General features: G+C 37.3%; 1 protein-coding gene across 14 annotated transcripts in view; it reads left to right on the forward strand.

Moving 5' to 3' along the window:
- The window catches only part of Tsga10 (testis specific 10), an 84,564-nt gene that overhangs the window by 1,668 nt on the left and 56,315 nt on the right, over positions 1-26,581 (forward strand). For 4 of the 14 annotated variants that reach the window (XM_027386825.2, XM_027386822.2, XM_027386821.2 and 1 more), the window contains exons 2-6: positions 9,062-9,190; positions 15,177-15,392; positions 21,147-21,212; positions 22,380-22,547; positions 23,098-23,256. In XM_027386825.2, the coding sequence (XP_027242626.1) occupies positions 22,497-22,547; positions 23,098-23,256 (210 nt within the window). In that variant the 5' untranslated portion in view covers positions 9,062-9,190; positions 15,177-15,392; positions 21,147-21,212; positions 22,380-22,496. Of the gene's footprint in view, positions 1-9,061; positions 9,191-15,176; positions 15,393-19,933; positions 20,172-21,146; positions 21,213-22,379; positions 22,548-23,097; positions 23,257-26,581 lie in introns of those variants that run through there. The other 10 variants (XM_027386823.2, XM_035452735.1, XM_035452732.1 and 7 more) reach the window with 10 other exon arrangements.

Consider the following 26,581-nt stretch of genomic DNA (forward strand, 5'->3'; position numbering starts at 1 on the left):
TTTTTTTACCCTTAAGGAACGTTTGAATGTGGCTTTAATATTTTGTTTGAAGTGAATTCTCAAAACATGCTTATTTTTGTCATAATACAAACACAACATTTATAATATTTTTGTATGGTTTTCCACATCTTATGGTAGGCAATTCAAGCCCTACTTTTGATTGTGAGCCTAGCCTTTAATGGCTGAGCTATCCCTCCAGCCCCAAGCCCTACTTTTGAAGAATGTGTAAATCTAAACTTTTGGAGAGAATCATAATAAAAGAAAACAAAGACTTAACCCTAGTTTGCTTTTGCAGAATCAGGTTTCAGAATTGAATAGAAACCCTCCAGCATTTTCAATTTTTGTACCAATATAATAAATAGACATTTGCCAAATACATAGTATGTATCTCAGTTTGCTCAAGAGTAATGATACTTGGTGTGTTATGTGTGTGCTTGGATATGTGCTATATGCACGGGTAAACGTGTGTGTGGAGGCCACAAGCTGACATCGAGTTTTTTTCTGAAATCCCTCTCTACCTAGTTTTTGAGGTAGTGCCTCTCACTGAACTTGGAGCCGGTCAGTTCAGCTAGTCTGGCTGACCATCATGTCCCAGGGATCCTCTTGTCCCTTGCTTCTCCAGTGTTAGGATTACAGTTACACACTCCACTGCTATGCCTAGTCTGTTTTACATGGATGCTGTGATCTGAACCCTGGTCCTTATACTTGTATTTTTTTGACCCTGATGATACATTTTTGACTATCTTTTTAAAATTAGATACAAAATAGTCTCTTTCATGATGGCATTTCATATACATACATTGTTGTATCTTGATCCTATATGCTTCCCAACCTTTTGATGATATTTTTAAACATATAATCTTAATTTCTATTTCACTGAAAAATTAAAGTCCCACTGGATAGGAGGTTCCTCAGACTTTTTACCCCTTGTTTAAAATTTCATTTATCTTTGCATTTCTTATTCTTCTGTCAGAATATAGTGCACATTCTTTACCTGGATTTCCTCATGTTCTTCCCCCTTCCCTCCTCCACTAATCAACATTAGTTTGTCTTAATTGTTTCTATGCTGTAGGGCTTCCTCACTTGCAAAGACTTTAGGGAATTACTTTTCTTAAAAAACAATTTAGTGTGTGTGTGTGTGTGTGTGTGTGTGTGTGTGTGTGTGTGTGTCTGTCTGTCTGTCTGTCTGTCTGTCTGTCTGTCTGCTTGCCAGGGTGTACACTTGCCACAGTGCACATGTGGAAATCAGAGAACAACTTGTGAGAGTTGGTTCTGCCCCTTCACTGTATGGGTCCCGGGGATCAACTCAGGTCATCAGGTTCAGGTACAAGTGCCTTTATCAGTTAAGTCATCTCACCGGCCCTGGTGTTAGGCAATATTGAAGTGGTTTTGTGTATGCCGGTTAGATATCACTCATCAGAAATGCTTAAGATCAGAAGTGTTGCCATTTCTGAGTTTGGGGGCTTTAGGATATTGCATGTACATGATACATCTCAGGGATGGAGGACAAATCTAAATTTGGGGGAAATTCATTTCTGTTTCATATGAACCTTATATACAAAGCTCAAAGGTAATTTTATGTAATACCAAGTTTTTGACTTTGTCCACTCTAGTAAGGTCAAGTATGGGATTTTCCATTTGTAGAATCATGTTGTTTCTCAGAAAATTTTGGAACTGGGAGGATTTCAGTTTTGAATTTTCAGATTAAGGATGTTCAGCCATTATTTGCATTTTCTTGAGACATCCAGTATTTGTTTGATTCTGAAAGGGGTCTCTTGAAAAGCATTAAGCATGCTTTTCTACCTTTGGCAGTGTACCACCTACAACCTTAGTTTTCCTCTAACTTTTGTTCTGTCTCTTTGGCTCCTGCAATCATGCTTACATTTTATATTTTGATTTTTAATACTTATTCATGTATTAGTCCTCTTCAGATTTGCTTTCACCTCACCAGAGAAACGGCTTTGTTTAATCAAGATTCATTATTTTGAGAAATGTTTTATTAACTCTAAATATTTTATAGGGTAAATACAAGTGTTTCATAGAACAACTTTGTGGTGGACATTTTTCAAACATAGCAGACAACAGCCTAGATGTCTTGTAATTTATATTACAGTGGAAGGAAATAGACGGTAAACAGATGAACAAATTAATTTCAAGAAGTACAAATGGCCTAAGTAGAGAGTGATCAAGAGAGAACCTACTTTATGAAGTCAAGGAAGAAAAGACTTTCTGACATTTGAACCAAAGAGCTGAGGTTGAGATGATGTCAGCCAGGTAAATGGCTGAGGCGAGAATGTTCCTGGTGGGAAAAATGGGAAGAGAACATGAAGTCAAATGGGAATGGAACACATTTTAGTTCTCTTGCACTGCTGTAACAAACACTGTATGCTGGGTAGATTGTAAATAACAAGTACTTAATCCTAACAGTTCTGGAGGCTGGGAATTCTAAGGTCATGGCAACAAAAGATTTCTTATCTGGTGGGGGCCCTTTCCTGGTACATAGATACCTTACTGTTGTACTTTTTTTTTTTTTTTTTACCTTGGGCATGTACATACCTACCCCTTGCTCTCAGCCTTGCCACACATTATTTCCAGATCTCTATATTGAGCCACCATCAAGTGTGTGCACAGAGAAGATCTGGAAAGAATATTCGTCAAGGCTGAGAGCCAAGGGGTCGGTGAGGGATTTCAGAAGTTTGCTTCAGACATTTTAAAGTTGCTATGGTAGTGAATGTCAAAGAAAAGCGACACGTGTTAAGTGCACAGATAGATGTAGGTGTGTTCATAGGTTTTGAGGAATGGAAATTAGATTCTAAGCCTTTTGAGGCTGAAGGGACCAGCTTCCCCTTTGGCAGCCATAACGACCGAACACATGCTCTATGACCTTGTCTTAGTCACTAGAAAGTCAGATGCCTGCCTTGTGACAAGGAACCAATCAGAAGTTGGCTGGTGGTGCTATGCTTTATGGCTCTGGGTGTGCTTTACGGACAAGCACACAGCAATGACGCAGAGAGCATAGCAACCACCCTAGGAGGGCCTATGGGCCATAACAACCAGTTGACCAATCAACACAGGGCAAACCCTCCAAGCCTGGAGGCACACCAATCCTGAACCTGTGCATACCCCTAGACACTCCCCTTACGCTGCCCTATAAAGATCAAACAGCTTCAAACTGTCTTTGCTAGACATCAGCCATGGCGGGTGGATCAAAGACCCAAGCAAACATGGGGTTAGCTCGTTAAACTACAATAAAGCCTCATGCAATTTGCATCAAGCTTTCGCCTCCATTCTGTGATTGGGGTGGCCGTGGTCCTGGGCTAAGATTCTAGAAGCCTGGGCTTTCCGAGGGTCTTACAAGGCAAATAGATGTAGGAGCCCCTTTTTGCCTATATCCTTATAGTATAGCTGTGTTTACAGTGATAAGATGCTAATTATGTTGTGCTATACTTATTTATGTGCTCTGAACATCATAGATTAATTGAAAGTTGAACTTGTATGTTTTTGTTCTCTATTTGTTGTCCCTATAAATGATTATTACTTTTTAGTATGGCTGTATAAAAATTTGTTTGGTGAATAGATATGACTATTGCGATCTGATACTGTGAACTAAAGCTGATATTGTGTGTGTGTATGTGTGTGTGTGTATGAAAATATAAGAAATCTTCTAGTGAAAAGGTCAGTAGAACTCGATGGCTGATTAGATAATTTGAATCAGTGAGAGGAATTTATAGTGATAATAATAATGTTTAGTGCTTACTATATGCCAGGAACTATTTTAAGCTTTTATTCATATTACTTATATTCATTTAACCATTATACGATTTTATGAGGTGTATGCACTATTAGAATCACTCCTACTTAATAGATGAAGAAGCCATCTACAGAGAAATAGTATGCTTAAGGTCATGCAGTTAAGAAGTAATGGGCAGGGAGGTGGCATTGCACGCCTTTAATCCCAGTACTCGGGCAGAGGCAGGCAGATCTTTGTGAGTTCGAGGCCAGCCTGGTCTACAGAGCCAGTTCCAGGACAGACAGGGCTACACAGAGAAACAGTGTCTTGAAAATAAAAAAACAAACAAATGAACAAAAGAAGCAATGGAACTAGGATCATGCACAGAGGAAATCTTACTGTGTTATAACCCAGTTGAGAATGAAAATTTCATGTGTTTTCTCTGGGGTCTGTGCAGACACCAAATGCTATTCTGGTGGATATTGATATTAGAGATCATTGGAATATGGTATGGAAACTGGCAGGCCAGAAACTGAAGTTTCAGATTTACCCCTGTCTTTGCTGCCCACAATATTGCCTTGAAAGCTAGGGGAGGGATGGTAACAACTCTGGCATGAAGTGTCAGGTGGATTTCCCTATTTAATTCTTAGAGTAGCCTAATATCTAATTTTGTAGAACCCACACTCAACTATGCAGTCTAAGGAGAATAAAGAAAAGTGTAGTTTTGTTAGTCTATCACACTTCTCTAAGATACCTTCCTGCTATATAAAGAACTCTAGAGGCTGGCGAGATGGCTCAGTGGATGATATGATGAGGACTTGAAAGTACATCCTCAAAACTCATGTGTCTCAGATTTCTATTGCTGTGATGAAATACCATGACCAAAAGGAACTTGGGAAGAAAGGGTTTATTTCTGCTTACAGTTTGTATTAGTTACTTTTCTTTTGCTGTGATAAATTACCAAAACCAAGGCAACTTAAAGAAAAAAGGGTTTATTTGGGGCTTACAGTTCCAGAGGGTTAAAGTTGATGAACACCATAGTGGGGAACCTGCCTGCTGACAAACAGGCATGACACTGAAGCATCTGGTAGTTCAGAGCTTGATCCATAAACAGGAAACAGAGAGAACACATGCAGAGGCTTTTGAAATCTTAAGCTCACCCCCAGTGACATATCTCCTTCAACAAGGTCACTCTTTGTAATTTCAAATAGCCACCACCTGGGAACCTAGTATTCAAATGCCTGAGACTTATGAGAGATATCTCATTCAAACAACCACACAGTTGTAGTCTTGAAGAGAAACCAGGGTAGGAACTGGAGGCAGGAACTGAATCACAGACCATGGAGGTATGTTACTTCCTGGCTTGCTCTCCATAGCATGTTCAGGCTGCTTTCTTATAACACCTAAGATCACCTGCCCAAAGGTGATACCACCCACATGGGCTGGGTTCTCCCACATCAATCATTAATCCAGACTTGCCTTTAAGCCAGTCTGATGGAAGCATTTTTTCAATTGAAATCCCCGCTTCTCAGTATGACCTTGGTTTGTGTCAAGTTGACAAAAAATAACGAGCACACCTTGTAAAGCCAGATAATAAGTATCTGTAATTGCAGAGATCCTGTGTAAAATGGGAGGTGGGGACAGGAGAAACCCTGGAAGCTTGTGGGCCAGTTAATCTGGTGCATGCAGCAATGACAATAGATCCTGTCTTAAACAAGGTGAAAAGGCTAAGGCTGACACTTGAGGTTGTCATCTGTCATACATACATACATACATACATACATAATACACAACATTGCTTATTTTTAAGATTCAAGTAAGTATCTAAGGAAGACATATCTAGAAAACACATACTTACCTAAACTGTTCTATTATCTATCTATCTATCTATCTATCTATCTATCTATCTATCTATCTATGCATATATATGTATAAAAGTCTTGTTGATGAGCTCTGTAAGCTCCATTTGAAAGAAATGATATATTTTGTTACTAGAGCAAAAAAAAAACCAAATTAATTAAAATAAAAAGTCTTGTTGATGACATCATCATTATAGCATAAAAAACATCTTGAGAATATGGAGTTCAAACTGAGCCTTAAAATGTAATGAAGAAGCGTGTTTCTAGATGTATGTATTAAGAATGTATAGAATAGTTCTTGGAGGTGTTAATCAGGTGATAATGCTGTCAAAGTGGAAGGGAAAAATTATGAAGAACTTTTCATGTTGCAAGAACTTTGCAAGAATAGATCTTGGCAATTCGAAGTGTGATGGAAAGCCAATTGAGGACTGCAGAGAAGCTTTTTCGAATTGTAGGATCTCAGGTTTGCTGTGAATAAGATTCTGGGTGTAAACAAGACTCCCTTGTGATTCATATGTTCACAAAAAATTTTAGAAATTAATTGCAAAAGTGAGAGGCTATTTTTCTGCTTTCCTGAGTCAAATGTTTGTAATTAGGAGAAACTGTGAGAAGTAGGATTTTATATAGCTCATATAGTTCTAAATGATTATAACTTTAGGTAGTCTGTAAGATTTATGCTGACATTCCAGGTAGGCAGTAGCTAGAAATGAATAGAAATGCATTTTCTATCTTTATTTAGGGAAGGAAAAGGAAATAGATCTGCCAACCTTCTTCCAAGCCAGGTAGAACAGGATGTACTCAAGCTAGTCAGTGGGGATATCTTGGTTTTATAATTTCCTTAGAGCGATGTTGGAGGAATAGCACCTGTGTTGAAGGAAAAGTCTAGAATGCTCTTAGAAAATTCTCAGTTTTAGCACTATGACAGACTTGATTCAAAGAGAATATTACTTTTCTAAATGACATAATTTCTTAGATATATTACTAAGTAAAAACTCTGTGGAGTAGTGGGGCTACTATGCTAACCTGGAAAACTTAGAACATTTGTTCTAAGTTAGATGTACACTAATTAATATACATTTGTACATTATGCATTTGTATAATAAATTCCTAGAAATGAAATTATTTGAATGGAAGCTATATGTATACTTTTAGTGTTAATAGATTTTGCATAATTGCTTTCCATAAACCATCATGCTACCATAAATGATGTATAGGTATGATAAGTTAGATATCTAACATTTGAGTCTGGGGAGATGGCTCAGTAGATAAGAGTGCTTGCTATATAATCATGAGGACCAGAGTTTGAATCCCTAGCACCCATGCCAAAAACAGGCATGGATGTACATTCCTGGAACCCTAGTATAGGAGAATGGAGACAAATGGATCTCTGTGGTTCTCTGACTAGACAATATAGCTGAAATGGTTAGCTTCCAGTACAGTGAGAGACATCTGTCTCAAAGTAGGAAGGTAGAGAGTGATCCCAATGTCCTGCTCTGGTCTCCACATTTGTACACTCGTGCATATAACACATACACACATACACACACAGTCATATATCCAACTTACTGGCTTTTGTGAAGGTGTTTGTTAAAAGGGGGTCCTCCGTATTATTTTAATTCATATCACATCTCATTAAAGCAATGGTTCTCAGCCTTTCTAATGCTGCTACCCTTTAATACAGTTCCCCATGTTGTGATGACCCCCCCAACCATAAAATTATTTTGCTGCTACCTCATAGCAATAATTTTGCTACTGTTATGAATCATAATATAAATATCTGATATGCAGGATGTCTGATATGTAATCCTTAAAGGGGTCACAACCCACAGGTTTAGAACCACTGTTCTAAAAGGTATTGTTGAATGTTTCTGTAAATATTCATATTCTTTTTCCAATTTTTCTGTTAGAACATTTCTTTTGCCTTTTTACATATAGAAATTGTAAATGTTTTAGAGAAAGTATCCCCTTATGGATGGCTAGCCAACTTTGTGCAACTATACAATGGCAATAGCTAACATGTGAATGAGTAATGGCTACCATATTTGACAAACAGAGGTTTGGAGGTAGACTCTTGTTTACTACTAACTCATGCTTCTGCAGGAAAGTCATAGGATAGGGCACATATCTTTTAAAAAGCACACTCAGTATCATAGTTTTATTTGGAAAACATATATAAAATTTTTTTCCTGTTATCTTTTTTCCTTTTTTAATTTTTGTGATTACATTTTAATTATAATATTTCTCTCTTCCTTTTCCTCTCTCCAAAGTCTCCCATATTTTCTGCCCATCTCTGCTTCAAATTCTTGGTCTCTTTTTTTTTAAATCAATTGTTCTTACAATGTATATATTCTTAACTATGATCTGTTGAATCCATATAATGTTATTTTTTATATAGGTCATTATTGCTGACAGTTTGGCATTGGGCATCAAATTGTTGGCTCTTCTCTAGGGAATACCACCTCTCCTGCTCCCAGCTTTATCAATTGCCTATAGTTCTGTGTTGATGCCCGCATGGGCTTTTCCCTGTCAAATTTGGCATATTTGTTGGTGTCATCCTCGTTCAGCTCACACTTGGGTGGTCATGTTGGTGAGACTTTATGGGTGTGACTTGTGATGTTACTGGGAGACACAATCTCACAGCAAACATCCTGATCCTCTGACTCTTCACATTCTTTCTGCCCCCCTTGTCTGCATTGTGTGGGGGCATTTTGTAGATGTATCCATTGGAACTGTCCTCCACAACTCTGCATATTGATTGGTTGTGGTTTTTTTGTAGTGGTTTCCATCTGCTGTAAAGAGAAGTTTCCTTGATGAAGGGTAAGGGCTACACTTACCTGTAGCCATGAGGACAAATGTTTATACTGTTGTTAGAGATTATGTTGGTTTAGTAATTTAGTAGTAGATTAGTAGAATTAGTAGATTCTCCTCCAATAATCATTATTTCACCAGCATTGATTAGTTATCTAGGTTTCTAGTACCAGGCATGGTATCTCTCTTGTTGAACGGGTCTTTTTTGTTTTGTTTTTAAAGGGGTGTGTGTGTGTGTGTGTGTGTGTGTGTGTTCAAGCATGAGTAATGTGTGTATTGGTACACACAGACGCTAGAAGGAGGCATCAGATCCCTTGGAGCTGGAGGCAGTTTGTGAGCTTCTCCCCTCAATGTGAGTGCTGGGATTTGAGCTCCAGTCTTTTGATTAAGCACTCTTAACTGCTGAACCATCTTGCTAGCCCCAGGTTTTATACTACAAATTCTAGAGAGAGGGCTCAGTTGTTAAAGGCTAGTCTCACAACCAAAAATATAAATTCTTAAGAAAACATAGCTTTGTATGTCATGTGTATTAATGGGAAAGTTAAAAACAATAGAAAACATTAATGAAATAGAATGTTAGTATATTTCAAACTTACTGATGTAAAAAGTCACAGCTCTGTTTTAAATGGATTGCCTCTCCATTATTTTTCATTCTCTCTACTAGGTTACCACCAAAGAACATCAATTTGGTCTCGGGGCTCCAGTTTCTGAAGCTGGAACAAACAAGAATACTCTCCAACTAGAACAAGAAGTGAGAACCCAAGATAGATTCATCTCTACATTGAAATTACAGGTTAGTCTTAGTTTTTATATTAATAAATGCTTCTCTTAATTAATTTGAGATGTGACTGTATTTTAAAATAATAAAACGGAGGGCAAATAATTACAAATTCAGAGTTTTTTAAATATGAGAATTCTAAAATTCAGTTTTTATAACCACTTTGACAAAATATATTCAGTTAGTGAGAAAACTATGTGGTATGTTTTTTGTTTGTTTGTTTGTTTGAAGGCAGAATCTTCCTGTGGAGACCAGATTGGCTTCCAACTCAGCAATCCTTTTGTTGATATCAGCCCCTCAAATTCTGGGGTTACAGGTATGAGGATGTGCCAGGCAGATCAGCTGCTTTTTAATGCAGAATCTTTCTTAGCTATTTCCAACCATATGAAATAGTGGTCATTTCCATTGACATACATTGCTGTTAAAATAACAAGTGGTTAAATAATTATGACATTTAGTTAGATAAATAGGATTTCTCTGAACTTCCAAGTTAGCAGGGATTTGAATATAGTGCTCTGTACTACAGGTTTGGGATAATCTGTTCTCATGGTACCTGGCACCTGGTACAATAAAGGCTTTTAAAACAGACCTTCTAGGGGCTGGAGATTTAGCCCAGTTGGTAGAGTACTTGCCTAGCATGCCCAAAGCCCTGGCTTTGATCCTGAGCACCACATAAACTGGGCATAGTAGAACATGTCTGTAATCCTAGCACTCGGGAGGTAGAGGCAGGAGGATCAGACATTCAGGGTAATCCGAAGGCTTCACAGTGAGTTTGAGGCTAGTCGGGGCTAAATGTGACTCTGTCTGGGGGTGGACTTTGGGGAAGATAAAGTAGACTTACCATTTCCTTTCCTGTTTCCTCTTGTTAAATACACTTTTAAACTGTGAACATTATGTATAAAACAGTATAACACTGTTTTCCTTTTATTAAACATAGCTTATAGATTCTTTTCTCATCTAAATACAGTTTCCCCTCCCTCTACTCCTTCTAGTTCCTCTCACTTCCTTCTAAGAGGTAACAACAAAACATAACAAAATACAATAAGATAAAACAAAAACCATCTTTATCTTGTTGAACAAGACAAACCAACAGAAAAATAAAAGAGCCCCAAGAGCAGGCACAAAAATCAGAGATCCACTTGAAAGACCCCCAGACCCCTAAGGGCCTCAGGATCCCGAGGAGCCCCCGAGACTCAGAAACCAGACCAAGAGCTGCAAAAGCAAGAGGGTTTATTGAACGAATGCGCATTCGAGTGTCAGCAATATCGGGAAAGCTGCACACCCCAGCAAGGGGTGTAAGGGGTGCAAGGGGTGCAAGGAAAAACCCACAGATAAGCATATAGGCAAGGGGTACAAAGCGATTGATTATACAAAGTATGATTTCATATTAATGAGGTCACCTAGGTGTGAGCTGGTTTTTTTACAAAGGAAAAACCATAGAATGTACTCTGGAGAGTCCTTGATTGTCTGCTGGCCAGCCAGGTGTGACCCAAACAGAGTTGTCTTGGCAATTGCTTGCCACCCCACCCCCCCCACCCCACCCCACCCCCGTCTAAACCATAGGATGTGCCCGGGGGTTGGGGCCAACTTCCTTTAATGGGCCAACGCCTGTGGGAAACTTTTTCTCTCTATGAACTAAAATCTTTTAAAACTTTTTCTCTCAGCAAACTAAAATATTTCACACTCATTCACACATTCAGGAGTCTCATAAAGCCCTAAACGTAGGTAGGCGTTGGTGGCGCACACCTTTAACCCCAGCACTTGGGAGGCAGAGGCAGGCGGATCTCTGTGAGTTCAAGGCCAGCCTGGTCTCCAGAGCGAGTGCCAGGATAGGCTCCAAAGCTACACAGAGAAACCCTGTCTCGAAAAACAAAAAACAAAACACAAAACAAAACAAAACAAAACAAAACAAAAATGCCCTAAACTTAAAAGCTATAGTATATGTGCAGGGGGCCTGGTGCAGACCGGTGTAGGCCCTGTGCTCACTGCTTCAGTTTCTGTGAGTTCATATGAGCTTAGCTCAGTTGTTTTTAGAGGGCCTTCTTCTCCTGGTGTTTCCTCTGGGTTCCCTGAGTTCTGAGGGGAGGGATTTGATGGAGACATTTTGTTTAGAGTTGTATGTACCAAGAGAGCTCTGTGTACTGTCTCACTGTGAGTCTCTTTATAATAAACAACTCATCTGCTTCAGGAGGAAGCCTCTCTGATTATGGCGAAACCAGACACCAATCTATAAGTATAGCAGGGCATCATTAGGAGCCATTTTATTGTTACTTTCCACTGCATTAGGTTTCCATACCACCCCTCAAATGTCCTTCAGTTCTAGCTGTCTCTCCCCTCATTCCCTCCTTCAATCTCATCTCTCCGTTCCCTCCCCATCCGATCCTCCTTTTCTTGTGCCCTCCCTCCATATCCTCCTTTTCTGGCTCAATTGTACCCATAAAATCTATTTCTCCTTCCCAGGGAGATCCATGTGTTCCCCATAGTCTCTAACTCTAAGCCTATTCTCTCTGGGTCTATTTTAGCTTAGTTATTATTTGTTTAATGACTAAAATATCCAGATATAAGCAAATATGTAAAATGTGGACAAGAATAAAAACTAGTTATGGAACCTCAACACAAAAAGAACAGCATGTTATAGTTCTTACATTTTCTTTTCCTCAATATATTTCAAAAAGACTTGTAGGCTAGCAACTTGAAGTGACAGTACGAACATGCAAAAAAAGATCCCAGAAATGCACAAGGCAGATGACTTTAAGATAATAACTGCCTGCTCCAAAACAAGCAGATTAAAAGAAAACTATAGACCTTCCCTGCCAGTGGAGGCGTAATAGAGTCTAGACTATAGTTCTTGCCAGGCTGTGACAAGGAGCCTCAGCTGTGCCTCTTCTTGACTTTATTTCCTTACCTCTGCCCGTAACAAGGGTGAAATTAAAGAAAACCAAGTAAGGAACCAATACTTTTTTGGAGGGGTGGGGTTGGAGGCAGGGTCTCTGTGTAACAGCCCTAGCAATCTTGGATCTAGCTCTGTAGCTGGCCTCAAACTCACAGAGATCCACCTGCCTCTGCCAAGTGCTGAGATTAAAGGCATGCAACACTACCACCTGGCCAGGAACCAAGACTTCTATCCCCATCAGTTAGTAGGGAGGTACACAGTCTTCTGATGTCAGTAGAGACCATGGTGGGTGCCCAGACATCTGCTCTTACTCTACAGCAAGATACACCCTTATTGCTAGGGAAGTTTCAGAGGAACAGAGCAAAGTTAGGACTTTACTTCTAACAAGTTGCTCCCTTCTCTTTGTTTTTGGTTTTCTTTTTTTTTTTTCTGAGGGTTTCTATGTGTAACAGCCCTGACTGTCCTGGAACTCACTCTATAGACCAAGCAAAGCCTCTCTTATGATTTGAATCTGAATTGTTTCCCACAGACTCTTTTCTTTTCTTTTTTCTTTTCTTTTCTTTTCTTTTCTTTTTTTTGAGTAGTCAGTTGTCAGTTTGTGAAGCTATTTTAGGAGCTTTAGGAGGTGGGGCCTGGCTGTTGTAAGAAGCTCACTAGCCTTTGAAGGTTATAATGGCCATGGTTCCAATCTACACCATGTTTCCTGGTTCACCAAGATGTGAACCAGCCCATTCTGCCTGTGTCAGAAGCATTTAAGTGAGCCTGAATTAAAAGGTAATGAACTAATTTATTTGGTGGAGGAAATTTCAAATGTTTTTGGTGGTTGGGAATCAAACCTTGCATGTGTTATTCAAGCACTCTATTCATTGAGCTATAGCACCAGGTCTTGGAAGAGGAAATTTCAAGACTGAATAATACTCAGGCTATGGCATGATTATTACTTTCTGCATTCAGACAGCATTTTTTGGGTTTTTTTGTTTGTTTTTGTTTGTTTGTTTGTTTGTGTTTTTCGAGACAGAGTTTCTCTGTTCTCTGTGTAACCACCCTTCTGTCCTAGAATTTGCTCTGTAGACCAGCTAGCCTGTCTTTAAAAAGCTAAAATGGCTGCGCTGTGGTGGTGCATGCCTTTAATACCAGTACCTAGGAGGCGTAGGCAAGTGAATCTCTGAGTTTGAGGCCAGCTTGGTCTACAGAGTGAGTTCCAGGACAGCCAGGGCTACACAGAGAAACCCTGCACTGAACTCACAAATGTCCTTCTGCCTCTGCCTCCTGAGTACTGGGATTAAAGGCATGTACCACCACCACCACTACCCAGCTGTATTTTTTTATTTAAAGGTGACTTAATCTTCTGAAGAAGACCAGTATAATATCTTGAATGTAGTATGTACTCTATAGATAGTTAAATATGTTTAATTCACAAGTATCCCTATTATTGCACTTAACATATTGTGCCTCTTCAAGTGAACAGAAATTCTCTGAGGGCAGGTACCTAGTGTGTTCTTGTGATCTTTGGAATTTAATGTACTTTGTGATATTATTGTTGTTCAGTGTATCTGTCTCTTTCTCTCGTGTATCTCTGTGCGTGTCCCATTTAAAGCATAGATACAGACTTATACCCATTGATAGCTTGATAGTGGGTTGGCAAGGAAAGCTATTGTCCTCCATATTAGTCAGCAGATCTAATTGAGGTGACATTTGGTTTAGGTAAGTAAGCTATTGTGTTCACAAAGGCTTCTCTAAAGAGTTAACAGATTTTTAAACAGCAACTAGAAATTTAATTCTTGCAAAGTAAATGTCATTAATTATTCAAATTAATTTCAATTTCTTTTTTTCTTTTTTCTTTTGTTTTTTTGAGACAGGGTTTCTCTGTGTAGCTTTGGAGCCTATCCTGGCACTCGCTCTGGAGACCAGGCTGGCCTTGAACTCACAGAGATCTGCCTGCCTCTGCTTCCTGATGCTGGGATTAAAGGAGTATACCACCAATACCCGGCTTAATTTCAATTTCTTGACTGCAGATAAATATTTGCCTTCTCTTTTCTTCCTCCTTTCTTCTTGAGACAAGGTCTCACTGTGTAGTTCATGTTGGCCTTGAACTCATGATCCTCCTTCTTTAGCCTTCTGAGTGCTAAGATTAGGTGCATATCCCACACTCGCTCTGGAGACCAGGCTGGCCTCGAAATCACAGAGATCCACCTGCCTCTGCCTCCCGAGTGCTGGGATTAAAGGCATGTGCCACCACCACCTGGCTAGTTATTTAATTTTCATTTAGTATTTTTTTTCCAAGTAGCACTCACATGTTACAAAATGAAGAAGACAGAAAGTTGTACAATTAGGTGTTTTTGCCAGTGAAGCAAATGTGCCTTTCTTATTCTAATACCTCGTTGCTTTCCTTAGAAGGAAGCTAAAGGACCCTTTTTATTTATTTAGCTTATTTATTTACTTAATTTATTTTTGTTTTTACATCCTAATCAAGGTTTCCCCTCCTTCCGCTCTTCCCTGTATCCTCAACCCCACACCATCCACTCTTCCTGCACTGTTTCTCTTCAGATAGAGGCAGGCTTCCCATGGCTGTCAGCCAGCCATGGTATATTAAGTTGCAGTGAGACTAGGCACCTCCTCTTCTATTAAGACTGGATGAGGCAATCTGGTAGGAGGAATGAGTCCCAAAAGCTGGCAGCAAAGTCAGAGATAGTCCCTGCTGTCACGTTAGGAGTCCCACAGGAAGACTAAGTTACACAACTGTAACGTATGTTCAGAGGGCCTAAGTCAGTCCCATGCCAGCTCTCTGGTTGTCAGTTCAGTCTTTGTGAACTCCTATGAGCCCAGGTTAGTTGATTCTGTGGGTTTTCTTGTGCCCTTGACACCACTGGATCCTATAATCCTTTCTGCCCCCTCTTCTGCAGGATTCCCCAAGATCCACCTAATGTTTGGCTGTGGGTCTGCATCTGTTTCCATTAGTTGCTGGATGAAGCCTCTCTGATGACAGTTGGGCTAGGCATCAGTTTCTCTGGGTCTGTGGGTTGTAGCATGGTTCTCCTTTACAGATAATATTCACTTATGAGCTAAGGGGCCTTTTTCATGTGATTATTTTTTTTCTGATTATAACAGATTGAAGATCTCAAACAGACAAATCATGACTTGGAAGAATATGTTAGGAAACTCTTGGATAGTAAGGAAGTGGTAAGCAGTCAAGTAAATGATTTAACCAACCACAATGAGCATCTTTGTAAAGAATTGATTAAAATTGACCAACTAGCAGAACAATTAGAAAAAGAGAAAAATTTTGTGGTGGACACTGCCAACAAGGAACTTGAAGAAACAAAGGTACTAAATTTACCACTGACAGTATTTTAATTGTACTTTTAATCATGTGATTATGAAATTCAGTTGTAAAAGTGAATTTTTCATATCATTTGGAAGCTTTTTATTTTGGCATATTTTAAGTCTATCATAAGGAGTAAGTTATATTTTTTCTCACACGATTTCTTTGTATTTTTTTATCTTATTTTCCCCTAAGTTTTATGAGCCTATTATGAAAATTTTAAAGCAACAAGAATGGTCTGTACATTGCTCTGCTTTCCCTTTTCTTCTATGTATGTATCTACAAACAAATAAAGTCCCTACCTCTTTTTTAGAAAGGGTCTTATTCTCTAGCCCAGGCTTATCTTGACTGTGGGTCTTGTTTAGGAAGATGTTATCACATCAAGAGCTATAGATGTATCTTCTAAAGTTTACCTTTATGTTTTTCAACAATACAGTTTATTACCTTCATTTGGGGACATTATCTGTAAGTGCTTTCCTGAAGAAGGTCCTTAGAACTACCAGTGAAAGTAGATAGAGTGGTTCATTTTTAACTTGGATAATTTGCCTTCACATTGTTGCTCACAAATATTTAAAAGGCACTTCAAAGTAGCTTGCATGTTTTCAGTATTTCTCAATAAACTTGTCATTTTACTTTAACCTTTCATGCATGGCTTAGTGGTTAATTGAGTACTGAAAATTGTCCAATTGAAGGGTTTAACTGCCCTTCCTTCTTCATATTAAAAATTAGCTGTCTCCTTCCCAGACAGAAGTTGGCTGAATTCCAACTCTGAGTGTGCCCTTCATAGACTGCATCTGTTTTAAAGAGTTTTTAGGGCCTACTGGCCAGATTGGATCAGGGAGTAGGTAGGTGTAAGAGTGAATTCTCTGATATTAAAAGGAAGAACTCTAGGAATGGACAGCATCTGAATTATAAGAGCTAGGTTTTACATAAAAACAAAAATACTAAATTCACAGGTTGAAATTTTGCTCAGCCCAGAAAAGCATATTTCTAGAAAAATGATATATGATGTGGCATGTGCTACATTGGCGGATTGGAAAGCTATTTGAGGTTTTGAGGACAAGGTTGGCTGCATCTTTGGAATAGCATTGTTGGAGAAAAAACCTGGGGACCTTAGTAAATCAAGGAAAGAAGAGGAATGATTGCTTAGGATTGGTGCCTTGAAATGAGGAAAACAGCAACCCTAGTGACGCTGTAGGGCGGAAAGGTGCAAGACTTGGGGATGTGGACACCAACATGTGTTGTCAAAATCCTTTGTATTAGGTGTGCATTGTTGGTTTATAATTACCAAAGGTATGTTTCTTGTCTATGTTTTGGGATAGAACTTGAAATAGTTTCTAATTTGATTGCCGAAAAAGAATGCCTGTGTTCTTACAGTGTTTTGAAATATTCTAAATAAGTAGAAGTAGAGTCTGAGGCTCTAATGATAGGATTAAATTTATTTACTGAGGAGAATTTACTTTTGGTCAGTTATATTTTTAAATATTCATAAAGTAACCTCTTGTATTAAACTGTTTGTGAGTATCTACTATTGTGTTTTTATTGATATGTAACAAGTTATTCCTGAAGCTGAGTGATTTCAAACAACAAACTCTGACTTATATTTCATGTTAGGGAATGATCCTGGTTCAGCTTCTCAGGAAAGTGTAATAAAAATAAAGGTGATGGTCAGATTGCAGCAGTATCCTAACAGATACTAGGACGCTTGCTTCTAAGATGGAGATTGGCTATCAGCAAGAGTCTTCTGTACAGTACCTGGTTGGCCACATTCTAGATGACAGTTGCCCTCTATTCTCTGAGACAGTGATCCAAGAGTGATAACAAACCAGAATCTTGCAATGCATATTATGAGCCCATCTAAATTATATTCCAGCATTTCCACTATCTCTGCTTTTTAAAATGACTCATGAGCCAGACATGGTGGCACATGACTGTCATCTCAGCACTGGAGTGGCTAAGGCAAGATGATTGTTGAGTTCATTGCAGGACAGGACTGCATAGAAAGACTGTCTTGAGAAAAAAGTGATTATTATATAGATCCCACACTCAAGAGGAGGTCTGCACTTCAAAGGCAGCCAGTATTAGAATTTGAGCACATGTTAAATTTGCAACTCTTTGCCTTTGCTTGTCTTCACATCTTGAGTCCATTTATGCTTTAATACAGCATTTACCAGGCAGATGGACATGATTTTCTATAATGTGGAGAGCAGAGTTGCAGTTTTACTACTGTCAGTTTCTTATACCATATATGTTAGTTTATATGTATATGTATATCTTTTTGAAACACAACTTACCGGTAGTAATGTTAAGGCAAAGTAACCTAATCTATAATTCACTAGCTTTTATGCTTGGTGATATTTGCAATTAAACTGAATACAACTAAATTATGACTTTAATTAAAAGACATTTTCTAAGATGGCACCAGCATGTTTAAAATTTAATAATTCTATATGAGATATTGGCATTATTAACATAAGAGCTCCTTTTTGCAGCACGTGCACTTTTTATTTTATTTTATAGTTGGTTATTTTATGAGTATGAGTGTTTTGCCTGCACATATGTATGTACCACATGTATACTCTTTCATTATTGTTACTTTTGCATATGGTTCAATCAGCTAAAATAATTGAAGCTACTATACAGAAAACATTATGTTTGTAAAATCATTTTGAACGTACACATACTCTATCTATCCTGTTTTTTAAAAATATATTTTTAAAATTATTCATTTTATTTTGTGTATATGAATGTTTGCCTGAATAAATGTCTGTGTATCATGTGTTCCTTATACACATGGAGGCTAAAAGGCATCAAATCCCCTGGTACTGGAGGACAGATGGTTATGAGCCATCATGTGTGTGCAGGAAATCGAACCCAGGTCCCCTATAAGAGAAAAACATGTTCTTCACTGCTGAGCTATCTCTCCAGCACCTGGTTTATTTTTTTTTGGGTAGTTCTTTTCACACTGTCCTTTCTCTTCCACTCTCCTCAGTAACACTGGCCTCCTTACTGTTCCTTGGAACTGGCTAAGCATTCTTTTGCATTTGGACATTTGCTGTAACAGTACTTTTCCCCTGGAATAGTCTCCCAGATTTCCTGGGCCCTCTTTAAATGTTGCTCAAAGGATGCCTTTCCATGGAGACTTCCTGATAACTGTTTCAAATTTCTGTCTATTCATAAATGCAATACCCCTAGCTCTGCTTTTCTTTGCCAGTATAGTACACAACTTGTTATTTAATTAACTTATTTTAACTTAAAAAAAGCATCTGTCTTAGTCACTGTTCGATTGCTGTGAAAAGACACCATGATCAAGGCAACTCTTAAAAAACAAAGCATTTGATTGGGGGCTTACAGTTTCAGAGGCTTAGTAGTCTAGTCCATTATCATCCTAGCGGGAGCATGGTGCAGGCATGGAACTGGAAAAGTAGTTGAGAGCTATGTTTTGTTGTGCAGAAGGAGGGGAGACTAACTAGGGTATAGCATGAGCTTTTGAAATCTCAGAGCTCACCCACAATGACACACTTCCTCCAACAAGGCCACATATCTTGATGTTTTCAGTTTTACTCCCTGGGGGCTAAGCATTCAAATATATGAGCCTGTGGGAGTCACTTTTACTAAAACCATACAATCATCTCTCCCAGCTGGAATGTTATGCCCCTAAAGACAGAAATCTTTGCCTGTTTTATTCACTTCAAGAAAAAAATCTTAAGTGCCTTAGAATTTGAGTGGTTATTGTGTATTTTTGAGTGCCATAGACAGTATTATATATAATACACACACACACACACACACATATACACACATATATATACATATATACACATATACATACATATATACATATATATATATATATATATATATAATCTTTCTCCTTTTTGACTAGATTATAAATTCTCCAGGGCAGAAATTTGTGTTTTGTTGTATTTATTGTGTTTCCCAGTATGAATAATTATCACATTGTCAGGCACATTTGTTCCTTTGGGACAGTTACAGTTATTTTTCAGGGTAGGATTATCAGTTTTGTCATCATAAAGGTTATATATGTTTATTGTAAACATTTCAAGTTTATGGGTATAGCTCAGTGGTAGAGAGCCTGCCTGGAAAGGTTCAATCTTCAACACCGCCTGCCCACAGGCACACAAACAACAAGATTTCAGTTCACCTAGAAAACTACAGTGAAGGAAATAATATCCACCACTCTTTTACTTGTATCTAAACTCACTCTTTATTCTTCAGTTTACATGCTATTGGTTATTGTTTCATCTGTTTCTAAGATATGTGTGTACATTCAGTTTTTGAGAAAGTATCACACTGGATAGTCTGTTTTACTGGGTTTTCATATTTAACTAAGAACAAAAATCTTTACACATTTTTATACTGTGCTTATTTTTTTTTTAGTGTGTGCATAGTAGCTGTATTAGTCAGGGTTATCTAGAGGAACAGACTCGATAGAATGAGTCTATATATAGAAAGGGGGATTTACTAGAGTGGTTTATAGGCCGTGGTTCAGTTAGTCATCAATAGCTGTTTTCCAGTGCAAAGTTAAAGAATCCAGTAGCTGTTCAGTCCAGGATGCTGGATGCCTCCACTGGCTTTCACTATATGCCAGAATCCTGAAGAAGTAGGAATGAACTCCTCAGTGAGAACAAGGGCAAGCAGGCAGAGAGCAAACTCTTGCTTTTTCCATGTCCTTATATATAGACTGCCACCTGAAGATGTGAACCAGATTAAAAGTGTTATTTTAATAACACTCCCATCTCAGAAGATCTGGATGTAGAGTGAGTCATCCTACTTCAAATGATTTAATTAAGAAAAATCCCTCCCAGGTGTACCCATCTGCTTGGGTTTAGTTAATTCCAGATGTAGTCAAGTTGACAACCAGAAACAGCCATCACAGTAACAAAAAATAAAACAATGAAAATTAATAATTCAGAGTTGTACCTAAGTTTATACGACTATAGGTTATGTTCCAAACATTAGGACCCCTTAATATTCTATAAACTTCACTATGACTTCTAGAGGAATCTTAGAAGGATAATTAAGAAAAATGGGACTGGGTTGTATTGAATTTTACTCTTAACTAGTGCTTTTGAGACCCTGGGCTTGGTTCCCAGCAAAGATAATTGTTCCAGAGAATTCAAAGTTAAGATGTAACATGTGTATCTTAGTTCAGGACAATGAGAGGATGTTAATGAATTATATATATAATTTATTTGCTGACTTTTAGCAAAGAGCTTTATCTGTCATAAAAACAGACACTTGTTTTAAAACACATGACATAGATGTGTTACATGAATAGCTATAGATGACAGCTGTATTGTAAAACTGAGTATATGTTCAGTCATAAAATTGATGTAAAAAGTGTTCTGTGGATTGGGTGGAATGAAGGCATTAAAATAAAATAGTTCAAAAAAGAAAGAAGTCTGAATGGGCAATTTGAGAACACTTTATATTACTTTCCTGTTATAATCTTGAAAATTATAATCAATGTCAACATTTGTTCGAACTAATGGAGAGTAATGTGGTACAATATAGTAAGTTAATATTTTATGAAAAATATTGGGTAAAGGAATCACTTTTTTCATCTGGGTTCTTTTACCATTGAAGGTAGGTAAGCATAAGGGACCGTTTACCTTCTGCTTAAAATAGTAGCTCTACACTTTTATTTTTAAATGGCTTCCTTTTTAATTACTCTTTCTAATTAAATCAGTTCAAGCATCTCAGTATAAATAATAGGATTTCTAATTTTTCAGATTGAACTCATTTGCCAGCAAAATAACATAACAGTATTGGAAGATACAATCAAAAGGCTTAAATCTGTAAGTACATTTTTAATAAATACATGGTAAGCAGTCATTTTTACTGAGTAAGCTACTAAGAGAATTTAATATACCCTTTGATTCATGCCTTTGTGAACTATTAAAACATTTTTGTTCTCTAAAATTAATACCCACTAAAAGGCACATCTTAAGAGTGTGCCTTCTTGCCTCCCTTTCATCACTACTTTGTTTTCCTAGCGCAGTGGTTCTCATCCTTCCTAATGCTGTGGGCCTTTAATACAGTTCATCATGTTATGGTGACCCCCCCATGATCAAATTATATTGTTGCTACTTCATAACTGTAATTTTGCTACTGTTAGGAATTGTAATGTAAATATCTGTGTTTTCTGATGGTCTTAGGTGACCCCTGTGAAAGAATGGTTCAACCCCCAAAGAGATCACAACCCACAGGTTGAGAACTGCTGTCCTAGAGGTTGAGAATAACTTTTGGTTGGTTTTAGCAAAGAGTTTTTTAGCTGTTACTCTATTTAATATGGAGGCTCCCAAATTTTTAATTTTCAATTTATAAGGTACATTTTTCTATACTTTAAATTTTATGTCTTTCGTAATATTTTAAGTTTTAAATTGTTGCCTAGTACCAGTTGTTATTTTATTTCTCTAACAATATGAAATGAAAAGTCTTCAGTTTAAACATTTTAACCTGTCATTTAAAATACTTAGAACACCATCTGAAGCATGTCAACTTTTTCTCAGTATTCATAAAACAAATATAAACATTTTAGAAAGAAACGTTTCTAAATATAACCATGTGAATGGGAGCTCATGGGAAGCACCTGACTGTATTGACTTTCCAGGACTCATTAGCATATCCATTCATTGAGTGAGTATTGAACAAATGCAGACACTGGCAAGTGTTTTAAAAGTAGCATGTAAAGATTTCCAAAGTCACTCATTCTGTTTCTGAGATTTGCTTCAGGCCTGGATTTTTCTGAAATCTCATATATATGTTTTCTTCTCAAAGTGTTTAAGTAAATGTAGTATTTTATTTAAGTTAAGCTCACCAAAATGAAAATTGCTTTTAAAATGGTGTATTGCTTTTTAAAAATAATTAGTTTAATATTTTAAAGACTCCTTTGTGTTTTTTATTTAGAAAACTGTGCTATAATTTAGCTTGAAATAATTGCTAATTTTTCCCCCCTTGACAAGATAATTTTAGATACTGAAAAAGCACAAAATAAATCTCCTTCTAGACTTGATTCCTTTGTCAAGACTTTAGAAGCTGACAGAGATTACTATAAGACTGAAGCTCAGAATTTGAGAAAAATGATCAGAAATAGATCTAAAAGTCCAAGACGCCCATCTCCATCTTCCCGGGTAGGTTTGGAGGAAATTTTTTAATCTTTTAGTTTATTTCTCAAGTACTGAATTTTATTCTTTGATTTATTTTATTTGGAAATAATTAATTTGATTTTGTATAAATTGTATCAGAGAGGTTGGGAGATAGATCTCTTTGATGGTACAGTGAAAAACAAAGTTAGTTCTTTATTCCCAGTATAAGTTGTGGTTGAGAGATAATTGGACCAATTTATTACAATTTGAGATAAAGTTGTAAAATAGGTAATTTTGTTTTTGTACATTATTTCCTTTCATTCTGTAGTCATGTTCACTTAAGTAGAGATTGTGTACTGCCTCCCAAAAGTAGTGTTTCATTAGTAGCGTAAGTGAAAGAATTTCAAGTCAGGAATGTTGGTGCACACCTGTATTCTCAGCACTTGGGAGGCAGAGGCAGGAGGATCAAGAATTCAGCGCTAGCCCTGGCTTCATAGTGAGTTCAAGTCTAGCTTGGACTATGGGAGACTGTGTCTCAAAAAAAGAAAAAAAAATAAACAAGAACAACTTCAGATATCTTAAATAATAATTCTAGGGTGCAAACTGTGATGTAGACCTTTTGAAGTCAACAGCAAGAGACCGTGAAGAACTGAAATGTATGCTGGAAAAATATGAACGTCATTTGGCAGAAATCCAGGGCAATGTCAAGGTTCTTACATCTGAGAGAGACAAGACCTTCCTTCTTTATGAGCAGGTAAGTGTGTACGAACACAGATTGTATCAGTAATAGCAGTCACTTCTAGAGGTTTGCAATTCTTCCTTAGATTTTATGACCATAATTAAACATGCTAGTCAAATTAATCTGACATGTGGAAATTACATTTTTTTCCTAAGATACTCATTTTTTTCCTTTTCTTTCATTGTGGTACTGGGATCAAACCCAGGACCTTGTGCATTCTAGGCTACATCCACAGCCCTGTGCTCAAGATACTCTTAGTGAAAGGTATCATATTTCCAATATAGTAAGTGCAAGCACACCTATATGTCATTCTTCTATCTCATAAAAGATTCCATATCTGCATAAAACTTTGACTTTTGGGTTTTTTACTTTTTTTTTTTAAATGGAGAGTGCTGGATGTCTCTACAATTTTGTTCAAATGACTGCAGAACCTGGAAAAGCTGTTGCTGCTATTGATGCATAACATACTGCCATTATTGGTCTTTATATATATATATATATATATATATATATATGTATATATATATATATATTAATTTGAGTTTTTGGAAACTTTAGCTGTGCTGTCAACTTTGGAAAAAAGTATCCCAGTTTACCGTGTTGAGTTGGCATTGTACAAAAATTAACAGCCATATTGGTCTAGAAATGTTGAACTTAATTTTTTTCCATTTGTACAGAGGTAACACACTATTAAATATAAGGTCTTAAAAAAAAAAAAGAAGGGATTTTGAGAGCCCATCCCTTGTGAAGGACACTCTCTTGACCTGGACACATGGGGTAGGGCCTAGGCCTGGACCAGGATGATGTGGTAGACTTTGGGGAGCCCCTTTTGAGGGCCTTACCTGCCTGGGGAGTGGAGGGGTCATGGCTAAGGGCAGGTGGGATGTTGGGGGGAGGGGAGGGAGAGGGAGAAGGGATTGACATCTGAAGCAAGCTTGTTCCTAATTTGAACTAATAAAATAAAATTAAAAACAAGCAAACAAAAAAAAACTTTGACTTTTGGAATAAGAAATGAGGACAGGGATGAAGTTGTTGCTCACTGATGGAGTGCTTGCCAGCATGCATAGGCCCTAGGTTTTGATCCTTAACACATCGCAAAACAATAAAAGCAAAATAATGACAAAAACCATAAAGAGAAATGAGAGTTTTGAATGATAGGATGTAGTATGTTAAAGGTAAAACCTTTAGGATTTTGTGGGGGAAAGGTTAAAAAGTTCTATTAATTATTTTTGGAACTGCCATATAACTTGCTTGAATTTAGAGATTAAAATAACCTTATAGTCTATATTTACTTTCTATTTAAAACTATATAGCTTTTATGAATAAAATCTTTAACCAAAAATAATTAAATCCTATTTATCATAATATAATTTCTTTGATAAATAGCTATGGTTTTAAGAAGAAATATTGTTAGAATATTCAGGGCTCTAGAGTTACTACTTTAAGACACTGTGTAGGTCATGACCCCATGACCCCAGAATATGGGAGCATGAAGGTTTTGCAACAGTGAAAGGTTCCTGAATATACAACATAAAAATTAACTCAAAGCCAAACACATTATAGATTTGAGGCATGGACCTATGCTGTATTTTGTGGCTTCATTGCAGCCTTGCTTCTTAACACACAGCATGCATACTTTGTTCTCTGCATATCATCATACCATGTGACACTGATGATGCTTCCTAAAGCTGCAGCTCAGATTTGACATTTGTCTATTCTGAGTTGAAGCACTTTTACTATACACACACACAGTTTTCTGCTTCTATTAAAATGTAATGGTTTAACTGGGAAGCAAGTGCTTTCAATATTTTCCTATTGTCATTCCTTAGCATACAGTACTGGATTAGTTATTTTTAGATTGTATTACATTAAAATGATTTTAAAAACTTTTGTTTGAAGCTGTGTGGGGTGGCACAGGCCTTTAATCCCAGCACTTGGGAATCAGAGACAGATGGGTCTGTGAATTTGAGGCTAGCCTAGTCTCCAGAGTGAGTTCTAGGCCACCCTAAACTACATAGTGAGACTCTGTCTCAAGAAGTAAAATAAAAAGGAAGTAAAAATTGCTGTTTGGGTTGCTTACTTAATTTTCACAAAAAATATCAGTTTAAGCTTGGGATTAGGACAATATTTACAACCACTTCTGAGGTGGTTCTAAACATAGTTCTTTCATTTTTGCACTGCATTTGTTTATGCAAAGTAGCATCCCAAGCATTGATAATGATAACTCAAACCATCTCTGATAAACACTGAAGTTGTTCTGTGTCCTAAAGCATAAAGGCTTAACTATTTATATAAAAATAAACAAAGATATCCATCTCATTGCTATGCAAATTTTCTTACATCTTTAATAAATTATATGTATGCCAAAGAATTATTTTGGAATACATTTCTCTCTGGTTTTTAATCAGGAAGTTTCTGATTGGTGCACTTATTTCACATACCTAGATACATGTAAAATTTTCTCAAGTGAAAAATCATTAGTGGGAAAAATGCTCACACTCAAAGGGGTAGAAAAAAATTAAAGCAGCCTCTGTTTCCATTAGTATATAATGTAGCTGGGGAGAAAAGAATAGTGTTTTTTTATTGGTTTAGTTTTTGTAACTATATTTTTGGTTGTGAACCTAGCACTTAGTGGCCGAGTTGTTTTTTTTTTTTTAAATCATTTTTTATTTGAATTGGAAACAAGATTGTTTTACATGGTGGCTGAGTTTTTGTAACTATAAGCTATCTACTTTAGAGTATATTGTAAGAAATAAAAAGTATACTTTTTTTTCTGGTGCTCAAGGAAATTTTGTCAGAATATATGGCATTTGAGTCCTGAATTATGATTGGGACTTCTATTACTCTGGAAGGGACAAGAAAGAGTATCCTGAAGGAATAGTGTGAGACAAAGGAGGAAGGCAGGAAATAGCAGAGGGAGGTAGACTACTTTAGGATAGGCTGAATGTGTCAGAGGCGCAAGGGGCAGTGCCGTCTTGGAAGGTAGGTTGGACTAAAGCAGGAGTTTACACCCTATTTCATAAATGTTCTCATCATGTCTTAGCTTTGAAGGCCATGTGAGGTCTGTGGCAGCTACTCAGTTCTGTCATGGAATGACAACAGCCACTGACAATACATAATAGAGTGTATTACAATAAGCTTCATGGACACTGAAATTTGAATTTTGTATTATGTTTACCATTATGAAAAAATTGTTCTTTTGATTTTTTCTCTGGCCTTTTAAAAATATGAAAAATGTTCTTAGCTTATATACCTATGAAACAAGGAAAGAGGCTGGTTTTAACCTGTGAGTGCTATATAGTTAGCCAGCTTTTGACCTTTGATGAATGCTTAGTTAGGG

The sequence above is a fragment of the Cricetulus griseus genome (assembly GCF_003668045.3).
Source record: "Cricetulus griseus strain 17A/GY chromosome 1 unlocalized genomic scaffold, alternate assembly CriGri-PICRH-1.0 chr1_1, whole genome shotgun sequence".
In the NCBI taxonomy this organism is placed as follows: domain Eukaryota; kingdom Metazoa; phylum Chordata; class Mammalia; order Rodentia; family Cricetidae; genus Cricetulus; species Cricetulus griseus.